Source organism: Corapipo altera, unplaced genomic scaffold (genome assembly GCF_003945725.1).
Source record: "Corapipo altera isolate COAL_440 unplaced genomic scaffold, ASM394572v1 70, whole genome shotgun sequence".
NCBI lineage: Eukaryota > Metazoa > Chordata > Aves > Passeriformes > Pipridae > Corapipo > Corapipo altera.
In genome coordinates this window covers 1,653,622-1,671,462 of record NW_020884911.1, presented here as the reverse complement: position 1 = coordinate 1,671,462, position 17,841 = coordinate 1,653,622, and the positions used below count along the sequence as shown (strand labels likewise).

At 42.0% G+C, this 17,841-nt stretch overlaps 1 protein-coding gene across 1 annotated transcript; it reads left to right on the top strand.

The window, feature by feature from the left end:
- The first annotated feature begins 1,264 nt into the window (after window positions 1–1,264).
- Window positions 1,265–16,599, top strand: PNPT1 (polyribonucleotide nucleotidyltransferase 1). Its single transcript, XM_027653777.1, has 29 exons — window positions 1,265–1,491; window positions 2,544–2,604; window positions 2,938–3,012; window positions 3,639–3,744; window positions 4,077–4,126; window positions 4,597–4,660; window positions 4,746–4,793; window positions 5,480–5,593; window positions 5,799–5,985; window positions 6,161–6,212; window positions 6,723–6,780; window positions 6,907–7,003; window positions 7,099–7,201; window positions 7,872–7,942; window positions 8,552–8,588; window positions 9,326–9,392; window positions 9,490–9,579; window positions 9,883–9,936; window positions 10,043–10,149; window positions 10,751–10,822; window positions 10,909–10,972; window positions 11,792–11,875; window positions 12,345–12,428; window positions 13,073–13,179; window positions 13,292–13,347; window positions 13,858–13,936; window positions 14,337–14,384; window positions 14,620–14,779; window positions 15,425–16,599. Exons 1-28 carry the CDS (start codon window positions 1,265–1,267, stop codon window positions 14,773–14,775), a joined length of 2,418 nt encoding a protein of 805 aa, XP_027509578.1. The 3' UTR covers window positions 14,776–14,779; window positions 15,425–16,599.
- Window positions 16,600–17,841: the final 1,242 nt, after the last annotated feature.

Here is a 17,841-nt window from a genome sequence, read left to right as displayed (position 1 = left end):
TTTAACAGAAAAAGTCAGTTAAGTGAATAGGAAATATTAGTGAGACAAGAAGCAATATCAAAATAGCATTTGAAATAAAAGAGTAGTAAGCAATTAAGGGGTTTTTTTTATTAAATATTTGTCAAAATTTAAATCTTTAACTCCAGACAGCCGATGAGTTTAAAGTGATGTGTGACAATTAATGTTAATTTAATCCCACAGGGATCTATCTTACTGTTGATGTGATCAGATCTCCACATAAATAACGCTAATTACTAATCTGTTTTGTATTCCATTGAGGAATAATTAACGAAAGAATCACTGTCCCCTGAGTGACATTCTGGTGCACTCTAAGCATGTAACAGCACAAGTCTGTGATGAGGGATGTCAACTGTTCTAACCCTCCTTGTGCACTTAGGGAAATACTTTGGTGTTCCTGTTTTAAAAATTCCTGTTCTTGCCTTACCAAGGAGGAAAGTGAGGAATGGTCTGATAGAGGAGCCTCTTCAGCTGCTGGACAGGAACCTGACCTTGGATTTGGTGTCTCTGGATGCTGTTGCCACACTCCCATTTCCAGACCCTGCTCTGGGATCTGTAACTAATACAACTGTAAGATTGGTCACTTAAAGGATTCAGGGGGTTTAATCACAATTCTTTATCTCGAAATGTGCGAGGGTTTTTTTTGTTTGTTTTTGAGGGGTTTTGTGTGTGTGGTGAGGGTTGTTGGTTTTGCGGTTTTTTGGTTGATTGGGGTTTTTTGGCGCCTTTTTTTTTTCTTTTGGGTGAGTGAATTACAGCTCTGAACACAACAGGCACAGAAAAAGGTCTTTGGGGCAAAGGAATTCCAAACACATGTATTTTTCCCCTCAGGAAGGGCCGCGAATTTTTGGCGGTAACACTGACTACTCTCCCAGGCGCCATCTTGGCTCCTGAGGTGCCATTGGCGGGAAAAGGCAGCACTCGGTGCAGGTGTCCTCTGTCTCACTCCGAGCCCCGTTTGGGCAGATTTTCCCCCAGATTCCATCCCGAACTGTCTCCAAAGCCGCCTCAGGCGCCGGCTTGAACCTTTTCCTGACATTTTTTACCTCAGAATTCAAGGGTTGTCGAGGGTTGCGACGTTCCCGCCTTCGCGCGCTCTGCGCCGCCTGACCCCCCTCAGCCGCCGTAGCGCCCGTACGGAACGGAAAGCGGCGCGGGAGCGGCAGAGCCAATGGGCTCCGATCTTACTGCGCGGGGCCGCTGCCCGCAGCCAATCGCGCGGCCGCCCCTTCCAGCCGCGGGCGCAATGGCGGCCGCCACGAGCTGCGGCCGCGCCGCGCTGGGCGCGCTGGGCCGCGATGGCGGCGGAGCCGCGGCGCGATGGCGAAGGGTCCTGCCTGCCCTGCCCGCGGGCGGCTCCGCGCTGCGGCTGCCGCTGCTCCCGGGCCGCTCCGCGCTGCGCTGGGTGCCCGCCCGAAATGCCGCGGCGGGGCCCGGGCAGTGCCAGGCCGTGACGGTGGAGGTGGGCGGCAGGTGAGGGGCGCTGAGGGGAGAGGGCGGTGCAGGAGCTGTCCCGGGAGAAGTCAAACGTGAGGGCAAACGGGTGCGAAATGCGGAGTATGTCGAGATTAGCTTAGCTAGGGATGTTCTTTGATGGCGATCTTTGCTGATAGGCTCGAAAATACACAGAGAGTGAACCTTAATAACGAGCCCTAAGGATGCAGTGAATCGAGATGCTGGTGGGTGTCTGTGGGTACCTTGCCACCTTGGCAAAATAACTCAGGGTCCGCGTACTAGGTTGGACTGAGTGGTCTCAGAGGTGTTTTCCATCCTGATTGACTCTGTGATCCTGTGAGCTCATCCTGGGGGACGAGAGGCTGGGCAGGACCCGGCAGTGTGTCCTGGCGGCCCAGAAAGCCAATCCTGGGCTGATCCCACAGCGGGGGCAGCAGGGCAGGGAGGGATTCTACCCCTCTGACCCCTCAGGTGAGATCCTCCCTGCAGAGCTGCCTCCAGCCCTGGGGAACAGCACAGGAAGGACGTGGAGCTGCTGGAGAGAGTCCAGAGGAGGCACCGAGATGATCAGAGGGATGGAGCAGCTCTGGTGGGAGAGCTGGGATTGTTCAGCCTGGAGAGGATAATCCTTGGGTTGACCTAACTGTGGCCTTCCAGTGCCTGGAGGGAGCCTGCAGAAAACATGGAGAGAGGCTGCTGTGGTGGGAAACAGTGCTCTGTGGATGTGCAGACAGCTCCACTGTGCCTGTGAGGGTGTTTCCCACTGGCTAAATCCCAGGTGATTCACTTCTGTCTCCAGGGAATGGCTGGAACTCCAGTTCACACCCGATGTGGCTGCAAGGCTTTGCTTCAAGGTGAAAGGAGCAGGACACTTGAGGCAAAAGCTCGTTCAAGTTAAGAGGATTTGGTCACTTTTGGCCAAAGGGTTTTGATTTCCGTACCTGAGGTGGATGTTTGTCTTGTGTGAAGTGTAATCTTTGTTCTGTGCAGTTGGGGCTGGAGATTAAAGCAGAATTGATGGAAAATTTGGTTGAATTCAGCATGAGTAACAGGTTCTGTCTTTCCCTCAGAAAGATGGAGCTGTCTTCTGGAAAACTTGCCAAGTTTGCTGATGGTTGTGCTGTTGTTCAGGTAAAAAAAAAAAAAAAAGTAGTGAAAATCTGTGCAACTTCAAAATTTCTGCATCTTAGAAGTCATTGTTAGGGTATCAGAGCCTGTTAGATGTGGGATATAGAGACTCAAGGAGCAACTTGATCCATAATGAAAGGACCATTGTGTTTTATAGGAAAAAATTACGTTTGAAAAGCAAAAGCATTGGCATGAAAAGTGGATTTATGTGGTTGTGTCCTGCGAAGAATAATTGGTTTTCATAGTTTAGTTTGTGAATAAGTTCAGAACATCAGGGGTTATTTTCTTTGCAGGTAACTTCAGGGTTTTTTATCTTTTTTTTTTTCTTCAACCCAGCTGGGTGACACAGCAGTGATGGTCACAGCAGTCAGCAAAACCAAGCCTGCTTCTTCTCAGTTTATGCCATTAGTGGTAAGTACTTACCAAAACGTTAGCTTTGTGATCATTTGTGGAAGATTTAGCAGCAGAATCCTTATTTAAGGAGGAGTTCAGGGCTCTGGGGGAAGTGAGGAATGCACGTGGTTGATGACAGACCCTGGAGTTCATGATAAAATGTCTGGATGTGTCGGATCATTCCCTGTGGATCAGGGGTGAGCCCTGGAGCTTGTGTGCCTTGACCTTGTGAACTTTGCCACGACAGCCAAGCCCAGATGTTCTGTTTCAGTTGTGTGGAAAACTGGTTGGATTAGGAGGCTCAAAAGGCTTGTGATTATTAAGGATTGGAACTGCGGGGTTGGGGTTGGAACTGGATGATCCTAAAGGTCCTTTCCAGCCCAAGCCATTCTGTGATTCCATGATTGATATCCCACCTTCAGGGAAGCAGCAGTGAGTCCCTCAGGGATCTACCCTGGAACAGAGCCTGTTTCATCCATGTCACCTGAATTCTGGGTTGACCTTGCTCTGAGCAAGGGATTGGATTATAAAATATATATAAAATATGATTGTGTTATAAATGATATAAGGTGTCTCTTCTGAGTGCTTGGGTGGCTCTGCAGTGAGTATCAGTTGTCTGTAGGAATGTGTTTTGTTTTTCCAAGGTTGACTATCGACAGAAAGCTGCTGCAGCAGGAAGAATCCCTACAAACTACCTGAGAAGGGAGCTTGGCTCCACAGATAAAGAAATTCTTACAAGCAGAGTCATAGGTAGGCTGAAACCTTGTAGTCACAGTGTATTTTAAATATTTTGAGATGTTCTCATGGGTGTTTGGAAACGCAGTGGTTTATAACTGCTGTTTGCAGAGTTGATTTTCTGTGGTAATGTCAGGAAATAAAGCTGTAGTTGCTTGTTTGTCAGATCTGATTGGAATTTTAGGGTTGTATGTGTCATGCTAAATTTCTTTCTGGGTTCTCTGCCTTTTTTTGGGGCGTTTCATTTAAATCATTTGGTCGGTTTATTGTGGGGTTATTGCAAGACAAACTGAGTGTTAACTACTGGAAACCAGCTGCTTCTTAGACTTTGGTTATTTCTTCTGCAGATCGGTCAATCAGACCTCTCTTCCCAGGAGGATACTTTTATGATACACAGGTGGGTCATGTTACCCTCCAAAGTGGAGAACTGGGGCATGGACAATGAAAATTTCACATGACACAGGCACTGCTTTAAGAAAAATGCTTTTGATTAAAATCCAGGAAGGGTTTACACTTTGCAAACCGTTCTAATAGTGTAGTGCTGCTTTTTAGTTTGTCATTAAAGGATTTTTGTTACGTCCTAGTTTCCAAATTTTGTTGTCCAGATAGAAGAAAAAAATTGAAATCTCCTCTGTAAAACAGGGGCAAGAGAGGCCAGTGGTAGATGTTTTATATATGGCACAATGTTACACATTAGTGGGTTTTTTTGTCAGCTTTCTGCTTTGAGTACCTGCACAAATTTCCATTTGCAGTCTGGGCTTGTGTGGGTATGTGGAATGTTCTGTTTTACTGTCCTTAGCTTTGTGTTGACAGCTCATAAAAAAATGTGTAGGTCACAATTATTCATTGTCTTTTATCTTATGCCAGATCCTTTGTAATCTTTTAGCAGTAGATGGTGTCAATGATCCTGATATTCTGGCCATTAATGGAGGTAAGAGGGCTGGGAGGAATCACTGCTTGTGTGGGATTTCACGGGATCCAGTTTTCCTAATCCACATTTTTATGTCTCATTTTAGCTTCTGCAGCACTTGCACTGTCTGATATTCCCTGGAATGGTCCTATTGGTAAGTGAATACCTTGAAATTAGGGGTGATTTGAGTGTAATGAGAGACCTAGACCACAATTCCTGCTTTTGTAAAGAGAAGCTGAATCTAAATGTTGAATTTCAAGCCCTGAAAATAATTTTACAATGGATAGGATTATTGCACTTCAAAGGATTATTTTTCCTGGACTAAATAAATTTTTGAAAGGTTTATAATCCAGAAATAGTGGAGTATAGAGACCAATAAATTATTATTTTCTTAATAGTAGCTTAGTCTTGAAAAGCATTGTTTTGAAAATAGCTGGATAAGAATATTTTTTCTCCAGGAACTCAAGAAGAGATTAGTTTAGTTATGAATATTTTTTTTTGGAAAAGAAATGACCCAGCCAGGAACAAATATTTAGCTGTATTTTCCTGTCACCTACCTTTTTTTTTTCCAGAAAACATGTGCTGAAATGACTAAAAAAACCCCAGCATTGTGTGTATAATACATGGCATTATCTTTACCCAGAAATAGTACCCAAAAGTAATTCAAGAACAGATAATTTTGTCTTCCACGTTTGTTCTTAATACACACTCAACGTGCTGATATTTTAAAATTAATGTACAGCTTTAATTATTGTTGCTAGATCTATAAATTTCCAAGTAAGGTGACGCCTCAAGGAGCTTCCTTATTATAACAATAATTTTCTGGGGTTTTCCTTGTAGGTGCAGTGAGGGTGGGGCTGGTGGATGGGGAGACTGTCATCAACCCCACTCGAAAGCAGATGTCTTCCAGTGCTTTAAATTTAGTTGTGGCTGGAGCTCCACAGAGTCAAGTTGGTAAGTGTTGGGTTCATTTTGATCCACTGAGGGCTTCAAAACCAAACAGGTGCCTCTTCAAATATTCCTAACGCTCGAAACTTTGCGTTTTGGCACGACAGAAATAACCAAATTCACGCAGTTTGGTGTTAATCTGTATTTCCTTTGTGGAGCTAAGCTGCTCTCAAACCAGCAAACTGCCAAATTTTTACCTTTCCTTTGGCAGTTATGCTGGAGGCAACGGCTGAGAACATCTTGCAGCAGGACTTCTGCCACGCCATCAAGGTGGGGGTGAAGCACACCCAGCACATCATCCAGGGCATCCAGCAGCTGGTGAAGGAGCGCGGCGCTGCCAAGAGAACCGGGCAGAAGCTGTTCGTGGCTCCCGAGGAGATCGTGGAATGTGCCAAGAAGTAAGTGCAGAATAAACCTGGTGCAGATCTAGCTGGGGCTGGGAATGTTTGTGAATATCACTGTGGTGCTTTCGTGCTTCTAATGAAAGCAAATATTTAATCTTAAAAAAACCCCTTAATTATATAAAGTGGTTTTAAGCTGTGTTTTTAAAACTTTTCCCTTTTCTTCCTGCAGACTTGCTTCTAACAAGATCTATGCAGTGTTCACAGATTCTAGCCACGACAAAGTAAGTGCTCCAGGCATTATATCATTATTTTTTAATGATTTTCACAGTTCAATCAGTAAGATTTAGTTCTTTAAGCTGCTGTTAATACAAACTCATCTCCTTCCTTGCATATATTTGCAACAGTAATAATAAATTCTTCTGTCAGTGGTGATCTACCAGAATATTTATTTGCAGTGTGTGGAGATGGAGACTCCTTTTTTAAAAGGAGGGGAAGTAGGTGCAGGATACTCCTGGGAGATTGGGCAGTTTTTCACAAGGAGAACCATCAGCCATTGGAATAATCTCCCCAGGGAAGTGGTGGATTCCCCAGCATTGGCCACTTTTGTGGGCAGAGTGCTGGGCTGTCTTGACTAGTGTGTGCCTTTGCCAGGAGAGGTTGCAACCCTTCCAAACCTGATCCTTGATTTTTGAATATGTGTGACAGTTCTATTTTTTAAACCCAACAAAACCCCCAAGGTGTGTTGTTGTTCTGCCCTGTGGAGTTAACTGGTTGCAAATCCTCTGTTCTAGATTTCAAGAGATGAAGCAATTAACAAAATCAGGCTGGAAACAGAAGAGCAGCTGAAAGGTATTTCCTGCCTTCTTAATATTTAGAGAGTGCTTAAATGGAATTAGCACTGCTCAAGAGTTACAGTAAAAGGGCTGTAAAATCCGGGTTCCAGCTTCAGATGCAGTTTCTTTTTTTTATCCCCAGAAAAATTCCCGGAGGCTGAGCCTTATGAAATCATGGAATCTTTCAACGTGGTTTCCAAGGATATTTTTAGAAACCTCGTTCTGAACGAATACAGAAGGTGAGCACGTCAAACTCCTGCTGAATTAGTGCATCTGTCAGCTTTTAATCCAAGATGGGTTTCATCGATCTCGTGGTTTCTCCCTGTTCCTTCAGGTGTGACGGGAGAGATTTGACTTCCCTCAGAGACATTAAATGTGAGGTGAACATGTTCAAAATGCTTCATGGATCAGCCTTATTTCAAAGGGGTCAAACACAGGTAGTGCCATTTAAACACCAGAAACTATAAATGACTTACCAAAAGCTGACAGATTTGTCTTTCACTTAAATGCCAAGTTTCTTTTCTTCCTCTCATGTAAATGTAATAAGTAGGAATGGTGTGTGGGTTGGGAAGTGGAAGAGAAATCTTTTAAAAGGAACTTCTGCAGAACCTGAGCTAAAAAGGGAAACTGTACCCAAAAAATTGCATTAATGAGATGTTTTCTTTCTCTTCTTTGCCAAAAGTGTCAGCTCTTGGGTGGATTGAATTAAGACTGTACTTGAGATTTGGTCTCCTGTGTTTTTCTGCCTCCTTTTCCTGTAAGATTCAGCCATTGATCTGACTAATTGCACTTATTTTGGGTGGTAGTTGCAAACAGTGATTTATTTTTGATTGCTGTTGCCTGTTATCCCACTAGAAACAACACCCACTGCAGGTCTGTGTGGCTGCATCTGGCCCAGTCTCTTAAATAGCTCAGTTTTTTTTAATGAACAGAATAATAATAAATGTCTGTGAAAAGGAGGAGAAAAGTTTGCAGGAGTGGCTGGTGGTGGCATCTTATTTGTTACTGTATCATTCTTTTTGCTTCTTCATAAAAATAAAAGTTGTGAAGGGTGGGAGTGTTTAAAAGGAGTTCATTTTTTTTTATTTTGGTTTATTTTTGTTGCAGGTGCTTTGTACAGTTACATTTGACTCCCTGGAATCGAGTGTCAAATCAGATCTCATCTCCACAGTGGTGAGGTGGGTACACATTCTGGTGTTTTGGCAGAGGGTGAGCAGTTAAGCACATGGGATAAAAGTCCCTTGGACTTCACACAGATACAGTTTTTAGGACTGAAACGTGTGTTAAATTAGTCTTGGAAGTCGCCTGTTCTCAGGAGATCACGGCAGGTATTTTGTGTTAAGGGAATATTGAAACTGGAGAGTATTACAAGAAACATCCAGTCTGGTTTATATATTTAAAATATCTGTGTTCTCTTTTTAACAGAGCAAGGAAAACTTAACTTATTATTGTAGCAGGGGAGTCCTTGTGCTTTTAACCCTTTTTATTGCTGAGGGCTGAAGTGAAACTCCTGCCCTTGAAAGCTCCAGTTCAGTGATCTCATCCCACCAGTGTGGGAGCTTTCACATTTTAATGTCTCAGCTTTACTTTACTTCAGTTTTTTTGGCCTGGAGGTGTTTGTCCATATTCTGTAATTTTGGTAATTGTGGGTGATCAGCAAATGTATTGATCTGTAAGTTTTCCCTGGGTCCATTTGTGGGCAGAACAATGTAACCTTGAATTACCTGTTGTATGTAAGATGTTTTTGGTTGCTCCTTTTTTGACATGGTCTTGTTTTTAATTAATAGTGGCATAAAAGATAAAAACTTCATGCTGCATTATGAGGTGAGAGCTTTACTGTGTCACAGCTTTCTGCATGATTCACAGAAGGGTTTCATGGCTTGCTTTTAATTTGATCACTTCCAAGGATATAAATTATCTCCAGATCTGCTAAAATGTGTTTTATTTTCATTCAGGCGTGAATTGATCAGAACTGAAGTGCTGGTTTCCTAAAAAGCACTGGGTAATTTGTAATATTAAAAAAGGCTGTATAAATTGGAATGTCTTAACATTGGGTGAGCTCCTTAAGAGCAGGCTGTTGCTGAAATCAGGATGAACCTGCACTGTGGTTTTTGGTGAATTCTATTAATGTGCTCAGCTGGCATGGTAAATAAGTGCTTTTACATCTTGGATCTCTCTCGGCCTTTGGAACTCGCCCAGAGTATTTCCTGCAGGCATATCTTGTTCCATTATCTGAAGGACAGAAATAACACTCCTGCTATGTTGTTTGACAAGTTTATCTGAAGGGAGCTCGTCATGTTGTTTCTCAGCTCCCTCACTACTGCTTTATTCCCCTTTGTTCTGTGGCAGTAAAACATTTACCAAACATTGCCTGGACTGGTCCAGGCTTGCAAACTAAGTGACTGATAACAAAGTCAGCTGGTGATTTGATTCATTTTTTTTTTTTTTCATTTGTTTTTACCTTGAGATGCCCCAAAACTTTCAAAGAATTGTTTTTTTCCAAGTGTACGTTTAAAAACACTGCGTTGATTTTCTGCGCACGCGTTTTTTTTACTTCACAGTTTCCACCTTATGCCACCAACGAGATTGGCAAAGTCACTGGTATGAACAGAAGAGAGCTTGGACACGGTGAGTTCACACCAGAAGAGTCCCATGCTGCAAGTTTTAATATTTCATCTGATTTTTATTTATGGATCACTTAGTGTTCGGGGTTGTTTTTCCACAGGTGCACTGGCAGAAAGAGCTTTGAAACCGGTTATTCCCCCGGATTTCCCGTTCACAATACGAGTTACTTCTGAAGTCTTAGAGTCTAATGGTATTTTTTTTTTATTTTTAAACTAGTGCCAAAGACTAAATTTGATTCTTAACGAGTTACAGGTGATAGATTTCAAGGTAAATGTTTATAATAGCTCTGTTACTTGAAGGACTTTAAATAACAAGCATGTGCATGGTCGTGAACAAATGGACCTTTCCATTTGTATCATATGAGATGTAAACATAAATCATGAGTTTAATAAAATATTTGGGGGTGTTTTTATGCTACAGAGTGAGGAAAATAGCTTGTGTTGAGACCCATTTTTCACTGTTAAATCCCTTTTCCTGTGTTCCAACTCTGTAGGTTCCTCCTCCATGGCTTCTGCCTGCGGTGGAAGTTTGGCACTGATGGATGCAGGTACAAAATACGGCACTTTTAAGGATAAACTGAGTTGGATCGTGTGTTTTAGGATCTGGAAATGACCAAAGGCTTCAAAAACGTAATTTTTTTGTGCTGCTCTCAGGAGTTCCAGTGTCCAGTGCAGTGGCAGGGGTAGCCATAGGTCTTGTTACCAAATGCAGTCAGGAAAAGGGGGATATTGAGGATTATCGGCTGCTGACAGACATCCTGGTGAGTGTTACTGCTTCATTCTGTAAAATACCTTTTTTGGCCTTCTTTTGTAACACTTTACCCAGTTAATTCTGAAACATCACTGCTGGAAATATTAGTTTTCTGGTTTGTCTCCCAGACTCCTCCTTTGTTTTGAAAAATCTCCAAGAAATGTCCAGTCACATTTCTTATATTGTGTGTAATCAGTTATTAAGCTTTCGTGAGCTTTCTTTTTCCAATGGATTTTGTCTTTTGGGGGGAAGAAGTTAATAATTCTTGAATAATTTACTGAAAAACACGATATATTGGATGGAGAAATAAGCATTTGGAGAGTTGCTGGGGAGGGAAAATGCACATTATGATGCAGCCACCGACAGCACAAAATCAACTGTGGTTCTGTTGTTCAGAAACTAGTCCACAAAAGCTCTTAATTTTTAAGGAGAGAAGGGAACAGGGTTAACCCTGAACAGCAGAGTAAGGCTGGAGAAAAACTCAGAAGTAATTCCAAGGCCTCAGAACTGGTTTATGGCTTTTTGAAAACACAGAGTGTACTTTTAGTATAGTGGGACCTGGCACTGGGATCAAGTCACTCCAATTTGCTTTCTTCTCTCTGTGCTGGCAGGGAATTGAAGATTATTATGGAGATATGGATTTCAAGATGGCAGGTACTAATAAAGGAATAACTGCCCTGCAGGTATGGTAACACTGAATCTTCCTAAATCTGAGAAGGTGTTAAAAAAGCTTTCCTGACATACTGATGTGACTTCATTCTTTCCCAAGGTGGATCTAAAACTGCCAGGAATACCAGTAAAAATTGTCATGGAAGCCATTCAGCAAGCCACAAGTAGGTCCATATTTGTATTTGCACCCATTTTATCATATGAAATGATAAATTGTATTAAATTCTAAGTTTTGTGTAAACAAATAAGAAACTATTAATTTTTTGTTCTCGTTGTGGGGAAAAAAACAAGCTGTTATCTTGATAAAACAGCTTTGGTTTAATAAATAAGATCCAAACTAACTCTGAAGTAACTTCAGGCCCATTTTTAAATGTTTCTTGAGCAGTGAGCTCTTAAAACTTCAGTACAAGGCTGTGTCACCTCAGGGAGTTTGTGGGTAAGGGATAATGCTACAAAAAGAACAGCAAACTTCTTCTCATTTCCCATAAATCCAGCTTGTATTTCCTAGGGTAACTTACTGCCCTCTGTATTCTGACATGTACAGCTCAAGTGTTCTGGAGGCACATGGAGAGCTGAAGCCACGTGCTTTAATAAGGATTTCATTAGTTGGAAAATGTTCAGCTTGATTGTGACAGCGAGATTTTAGTGAGAACAAATAATTCCTGCTGGGTGGTGCACCACTTCAGGCAGCTCAGCTGAAGTTCCAGGCCAGTGTATCAAAGCTGTTGCTCTTATCAGCAATCTGATTTATCTCAGTAATACCCTGAAATAAAAAATATGTGGTGTTCTAGGTGATAAATTCAATAACTGTGCTGTTGTGCTGCAGCAAACGTGCCCCACCTGAAATGTGCTCAGTTACCTCCTCCACTTAGGCAGGAGGCAGGTTTTTATCAGGAGATATTTATCTAGTTTGTAGCAAAAGCTGTTATCAATTCATTCTAAGCTTGCACAAAATTTTTGATTTCCTTCTCCTTCCCCTCCAGCTGCCAAGAGGGAGATTTTACATATCATGAACCAAACGCTGGCAAAGCCCAGACCCAGCAGGAAAGAAAGTGGACCAGTTGTAGGTAATGTTGGTTGTGTGAATTCATATCTTTCATGATAACCTCTTTAACAGTAAACTTCTTAAACCAGCTTTTTTAAATGAATTTTACATGTTTCTGCCTCTGCCCTATGGGGTTATTTTTAATTTATGGGGGATTTTTGGTTATTTTGGGGGCACGGGTTTATATTGCCATGTGGGGCAGCACTGCACTGTTTCCCAGAAAACAGGATTAAAGTGGAGCTTTGTGAAACTCCTGTACCCATTTTGATTTTCCATGTCAGCAGCAGTGTGGCTTAAGGTAATTTCCAGTCATCAGAGTCTATCCTGTGTCTTCATTTATCTCAGTTCTTGGATGTAATTACATCCACGTTCAGCAAATATTACAGGTAGCTGTAGAAGACTAAAACCTGACTTAATGTGACCTATTTCTTGTGGTAGTTTTCAAGATGGCTCTGTTTAGCATTTCAAAGTCTCTTTAAATGTTCTTTCAGAAACCATCCACGTTCCATTATCAAAAAGATTAAGATTCATCGGTCCTGGGGGTTATAATCTGAAAAAGCTCCAGGCACAGACTGGTGAGACATCCTTGATTCCTGTCATGATTTATCCCAACGTGCTTCCCTTTGTTTCAGACTTGTATATTTAGGTATTCCAATGCTCAAAGTAAAAAATGGGAAAAGGTTGATGTGTGTAGAGTAGCAGGGAGATGGCACTTGAAACTCTGAATGCTCTGCCAGCTTGATTAGTGCTGCTCAGGGGGTTGGGGTGGAGAAAAGGAGGAAAAATCCTATTTCCCTTTGGTGCAGTCCTTTGGCCAGAAAACTGCTCTGGAGGTGCAAGGAATTTTACCACTGTGCCTCCCAAACACTGTAATTTCCATCAGCTGTTGAGGAAAGCTGTGGTTTTATTAAAAATCTCTGGGAAATTCATTCGTGAAAACCCAAAATCCTTTCAAGAATTTTTTTTTTCCTGCCACAAAAGGACTATAAAAATAATTCTGTGTTCCTATGTGGACCACAAGTTTATCCAGGAAAATATCTGGAATGGGGTTGCACGTAAAGCTGTTTAATGCCTAAATTAAAGATGATTTCAAATGATTTGCAGCTCTGAGATCTTAAAGAGTCGGTGCAGAATCATTTTTCTCTCTCCAAGCCTTTACTGACTGTGAGTTTGCTGCTTGCTGAAACGTTCCCCCTCTCCCTAAATTTCCCTTTCTGAGGTGTGACTGTGAGTCAGCTGGATGAGGAGACTTACTCTGTGTTTGCCCCCACGCCCGGCGCCATGCACGAAGCGAGGGAGTTTATTGGGGAAATCTGCAAAGATGATGTAAGGACACACTTCTCTTGGCAGCTTTTTTGGTTGTTTTTTTTTTTCAATTTGCTTTTGGGGAATTTTTTTGTCCTAATTTTTTTTTTTTTTTTTTTTCCCTCCTCTACAGCAAGAAGTTAATTTGGAATTTGGTGCGATTTATACAGCCACGATAACGGAAATAAGGTATAAAAACTGCTCAGGAGTAGAAGTAGAAATTAGTTAATTTACACAGATATGTAAATATGATGTGAAATAACTGATTTTTAAGTGTGCCACTTACACAGGTGCCAGTGTCACCAGCCTAATTTCTGGTATTTCCTCTGTTGAAAATATTTTGTTTGCTAATAAGGCTGTTTATTTCTGCTGCTCGTTTGCTTTCTAGAATGCCTCTACAAATTATAAAACCTCAAGCCTTTTTTCACCTTTGTACCTGCTTTTCACTTTCCAGTGCAATATTTGTCTTGTAAAATGGTACCTATTACTGAAATATTATGCCCTGAAATAAGAAATTTCCATCCACTTCTGACTGAGTTAAAATGAGCGGACGTGTCGTGGTTGCTGCGAGATTTTTAAAAAAGGGAGATAAAATTTTGTATGTTAGTTTACTAATGCTTGCTCTGGGGACAACATGCAAAGTGAAATACAGAGTTTTCTTGATGCATTTTGAAGTAACTGTGCTGTTTTATGCTGCAGGGATTCGGGAGTGATGGTAAAACTCTATCCAAACATGACACCGGTACTGCTTCATAATTCACAGCTCGATCAAAGAAAGGTAAATCATCCTTAGACAAGTATCAAATGGACACTTGTATTTGTTTTTTAACTTGTTAGCACAGCTCTAACACTTTCCTGTTGTGCTAGAGTCCATTTCCAGGTTAAAATCTGTGAGATTAGCAGCACCCTTTCGTTTAACTCTGCTTGCCCTGCACTTAGAGCTTCAAAAACTCAACTGCCCCTGTCCTTTTGACAAGGCCTTTGTGTACATCACCAAGTTCTTTGGCTCTGTAATATGTTTTTCTATGTAACATTTAGAAACCTGTTGTTCCTAAGGTAATGCTGAGCCACTGTGATTGTCCAGAATGGAGCGCGAAGAATTCCTGAAAGAAGGAACTTTTATCACTGACCCCACAAAATGAATCACTCTGATTTTTTTTTATTTTATTTTTTGAAAGATTAAACACCCCAGTGCCCTGGGATTGGAAGTTGGACAAGAAATTCAGGTAATTATATTTTTTTAACTTTAAAGTGCTGATAAACCGCTGTTCATCTTTTAGAATTCGAGTGAATTTCTTTTATTTTGCGTTAATGAAGAAAACATTTTTTCCGTGTTGGATTCCCATTCTGTGCTGGTTAGAGGCCTGATCATCCCAATATAGATCTGTTTAAGTGTCATGCTCTTGCTGTGTAGGCACCCCATTATTTGCCAGTCTGAAAAGTGGTTTGTTTTCCCACCAGGTGAAATACTTTGGCCGAGATCCCACTGACGGCAGGATGAGGCTGTCACGGAAAATCCTGCAGTCCCCGGCCACGACCACCCTGAAAACCCTGACTGACAAGAACAGCATCGTGCTGGGAGGGGCTGTTCCACAGACATCCTCCTCATCCCAGTGACAGGCAAGGCCTTAGGATCAGCAGGCTCAATCTGATTTTTACCTACTGCACTTCCCCTTAGTGGTGTGCACACACTGCTTGACATTTATGGGAAGCGTGTTGGAAGTCGGTTCAGACACCTTCACGGTTCCAGGCATCCTGAACAGCCTGCTTTCTCCAAAACAAGCTTCTGTGTTCATCTGCAGCATCCTTTTTCTCTACCTTGCCACCATTTTTTTAAAGGGAAAAAAAAAAAAAGGCAGGGAAGAGGAAGAAATGAAAAATAAGCTGCTTTCTTGATGAAGTCAATTAGTGGAGTCGATCTCAGTCAATTAATGCAATGCCCAGAGCTCCCCCTTAGTTTTCCTGCATGTATTTGACTGTCAATACTTATGCCTCAGTTTTTCCCAAAACTTGTGTGGAGTTTTTTGTGTCCTTAAAAAGCTGCTAGAAAAGGAAGGTGTCTCATCTTAAAATCAGGAGCAATTCCACGGGGAGACTGGCAAAGGGAAAGGCACAGGGTACCACCACTCGAGGAAGTCTTCTAGGAATGATTCACAACAGCAGAAAAAATGAAAGTTCACTGAAGAAATGTTGTTCTTAAGAAATGTTTTTGCATCTCATGCCTTGATGTCAGTTTGTTACAAAGCATTTTCTCTCTCTTTCAGGAAAAAAAGATGTGATAGCTCGTGGAAATAACAAGTGACCTTTGCTAGAATCTGTTGATGCCCTGGCAAGAATCTGCAGGTGGATGGTAGTGAATCATATTTTTAAAATAGACACTATTTATGCTTAAAGGTGATGTAGAACTTCCAAGTCTTCAAATGGATTAAAAACCTTTAAAATAAAACCAGAAAGAAGCAATGCTCTTCTCTTGTGTAGCAAGGCTGAGGTGAGAATGTGGAACTTTATAGACATTTCAGTGCTGAAGATTCTTCTCACTATCAAGTCCAAATAAAACTGTGGATCTGAGAAGCAAGAATGGCTTTTCAGAGTACAGGATTGAAATGTTGAGCAAAACATAGAGGCTTAGAAGCATCACCTTTAACATGATCAATGCTGTTCTAGATAAATACATCTGTGACTGTCATAAGGTTCAGACTTGCTAAAATATCTGAGCAGAAGGGGGATTAAACAACTTGGCTGAAACACCATCAGTTATTATCTGGGTCTGTTAGTGAATTTTAAAATATATAATTAAAGCAGTAAAATTAAAATACTTACTTTGGAATAAACAATGGATGTGATAAACCTTCCCCCTGAAACACTCTCGTTAAGAGTGTTGGAATCCCTCTATTAATTATGTTCCATCAGTGGGTTCACTGATCTCTTTTAGACTTCAAAACGTTTCCCAGGGGCTCAGGAGAATGACTCGTTTTTCTGCTGTGGGTACAGACTGTGAAAATCAAAGAGGGTCCTTCTGATGTTCACCAGTCTGTATGCAGAACTCAGAAGGAAATCAGCTTCCCACCTGATGGCAAGTGGGCTCTGAACCTCCTGAAAGAAAAAACAGAGCAGTGGGGAGAGGAGAAATGTGATGTACAGTAAAAAAAGATTCTTTTTTAATTATTACTTTAACTTAAAGTATTAAAGAAGAAAGAAATGACTGGTATACTTCTCTGTAGTTGTCTTTCATCATGTAAGATTGAAAAATTGGTTGGAAAGATGGAAAAAATATTTCCTTAGCAATCTCTTCCTCTTTTTTGAGGAGTGTTGTCTGTTATTTCTTAATAAGAATTCAAATGTCATTTCTGACTGTGAGAGTTGACTGCTATGTTGTTTGTTACATGTCCTGAATAGCGTTAATAAAATGATGTAGGCCATTGTTAAAGTCCCTGAACAGCAGCTCAGATGTTTCCATTTCTGATAACTCTTTTCAGAAGCTGATCTCCCCAATTTAAGTGGTTTTCTGAGGTTTATTGTAGAATAAATTTCTGTAAGGCTCCTGTTGGTGCTGCTCCCAGTAAATCAGCTCCTGGAGCGCTGGGGATTGTCTTGTTTGTTGGATGATAAAGGAGGAAAAAGACTTTAACGTTGCTGTGGCAGAACCTGTACAGTCAGCCTGGCTTTCTGCACCTGTAACAACCTCCAGGCCCTATGGGAAGGGGTGGGGAAAAAAACACACTTGGGAATATCTGGGAGGAGCAGAGAGCAGCTGCTCCTACCTGAGGAGAGAAAGCTCAATGGGAGCCAAGGACTGAGAAAGCGTGTGCTGGTCTGAACCTTCCTGGAGGGAAGGCAGGGCTGGCTTCAGACATCCCGGGTTCTCCCCGGAGCCGTCGGAAGCGCAGGCTGGACCGTGGCAGGAGGGATTGGGCTCTCAGGTGATATCAGCCATGAGCAGAAAGCAGGTGGGTTAATAGTGCTTGACAGAGCCAGCTCAGCCCTACTGCAGTAGCTGATTTTTTGTGTTTGAAATAGTGATTTGTTTATTTCTTTTCTCCGCCGCTCCAGATAATTAGCTCCTGTAACAACCCATCTTAAATGGAGCCTTTGAAAGGAAGTGCCTTGGAAAAGTGAAGCTGGGCAGCAGGTCAGGAGGGCCACAAATGCCTTTAATTGAAAGGAATTGCCTTGCAAAGTGAAGCTGAGCAGTTGCAGCATTACAGCAGGTCAGGAGGGCCACAAATGCCTTTATTTGACAGATGCAGCATTTTCACACAGGCACAAAGAGCTGGGGTATCTTTAAATGCCAGCAATAAATATGACAAGAACTATCAAAAGCATAAGAGCTGGCCTAATTGTACTTCTGGGATTCCATGCCAGAGGGAGTGGTGCAGTCTCTTAATATCACTGTGAGAAATTTTAAGTGATTTAGGAACGAGTTGTCTGTCTTGCTTCTCAAAACTAAAAAATGAGAGCTCCCTGCTGCTCATATTGTGGCACTTGACGAGTTGCTCTGTCTGCAGCCTACCTGATACAAACTCTGTGTTTGATGAGGAGCAGAGAGCTCAACATCACTGCCTTGATGATGGTAATGGGGAGGGATGAGCTGCTGGCAGGTGCACCACTACAATGGGAAATGCTGCCTTGCTTTCTGTGCATCTTACAGGGCAGAGATTCAGATACATTGCTTTCCTGGTCTTA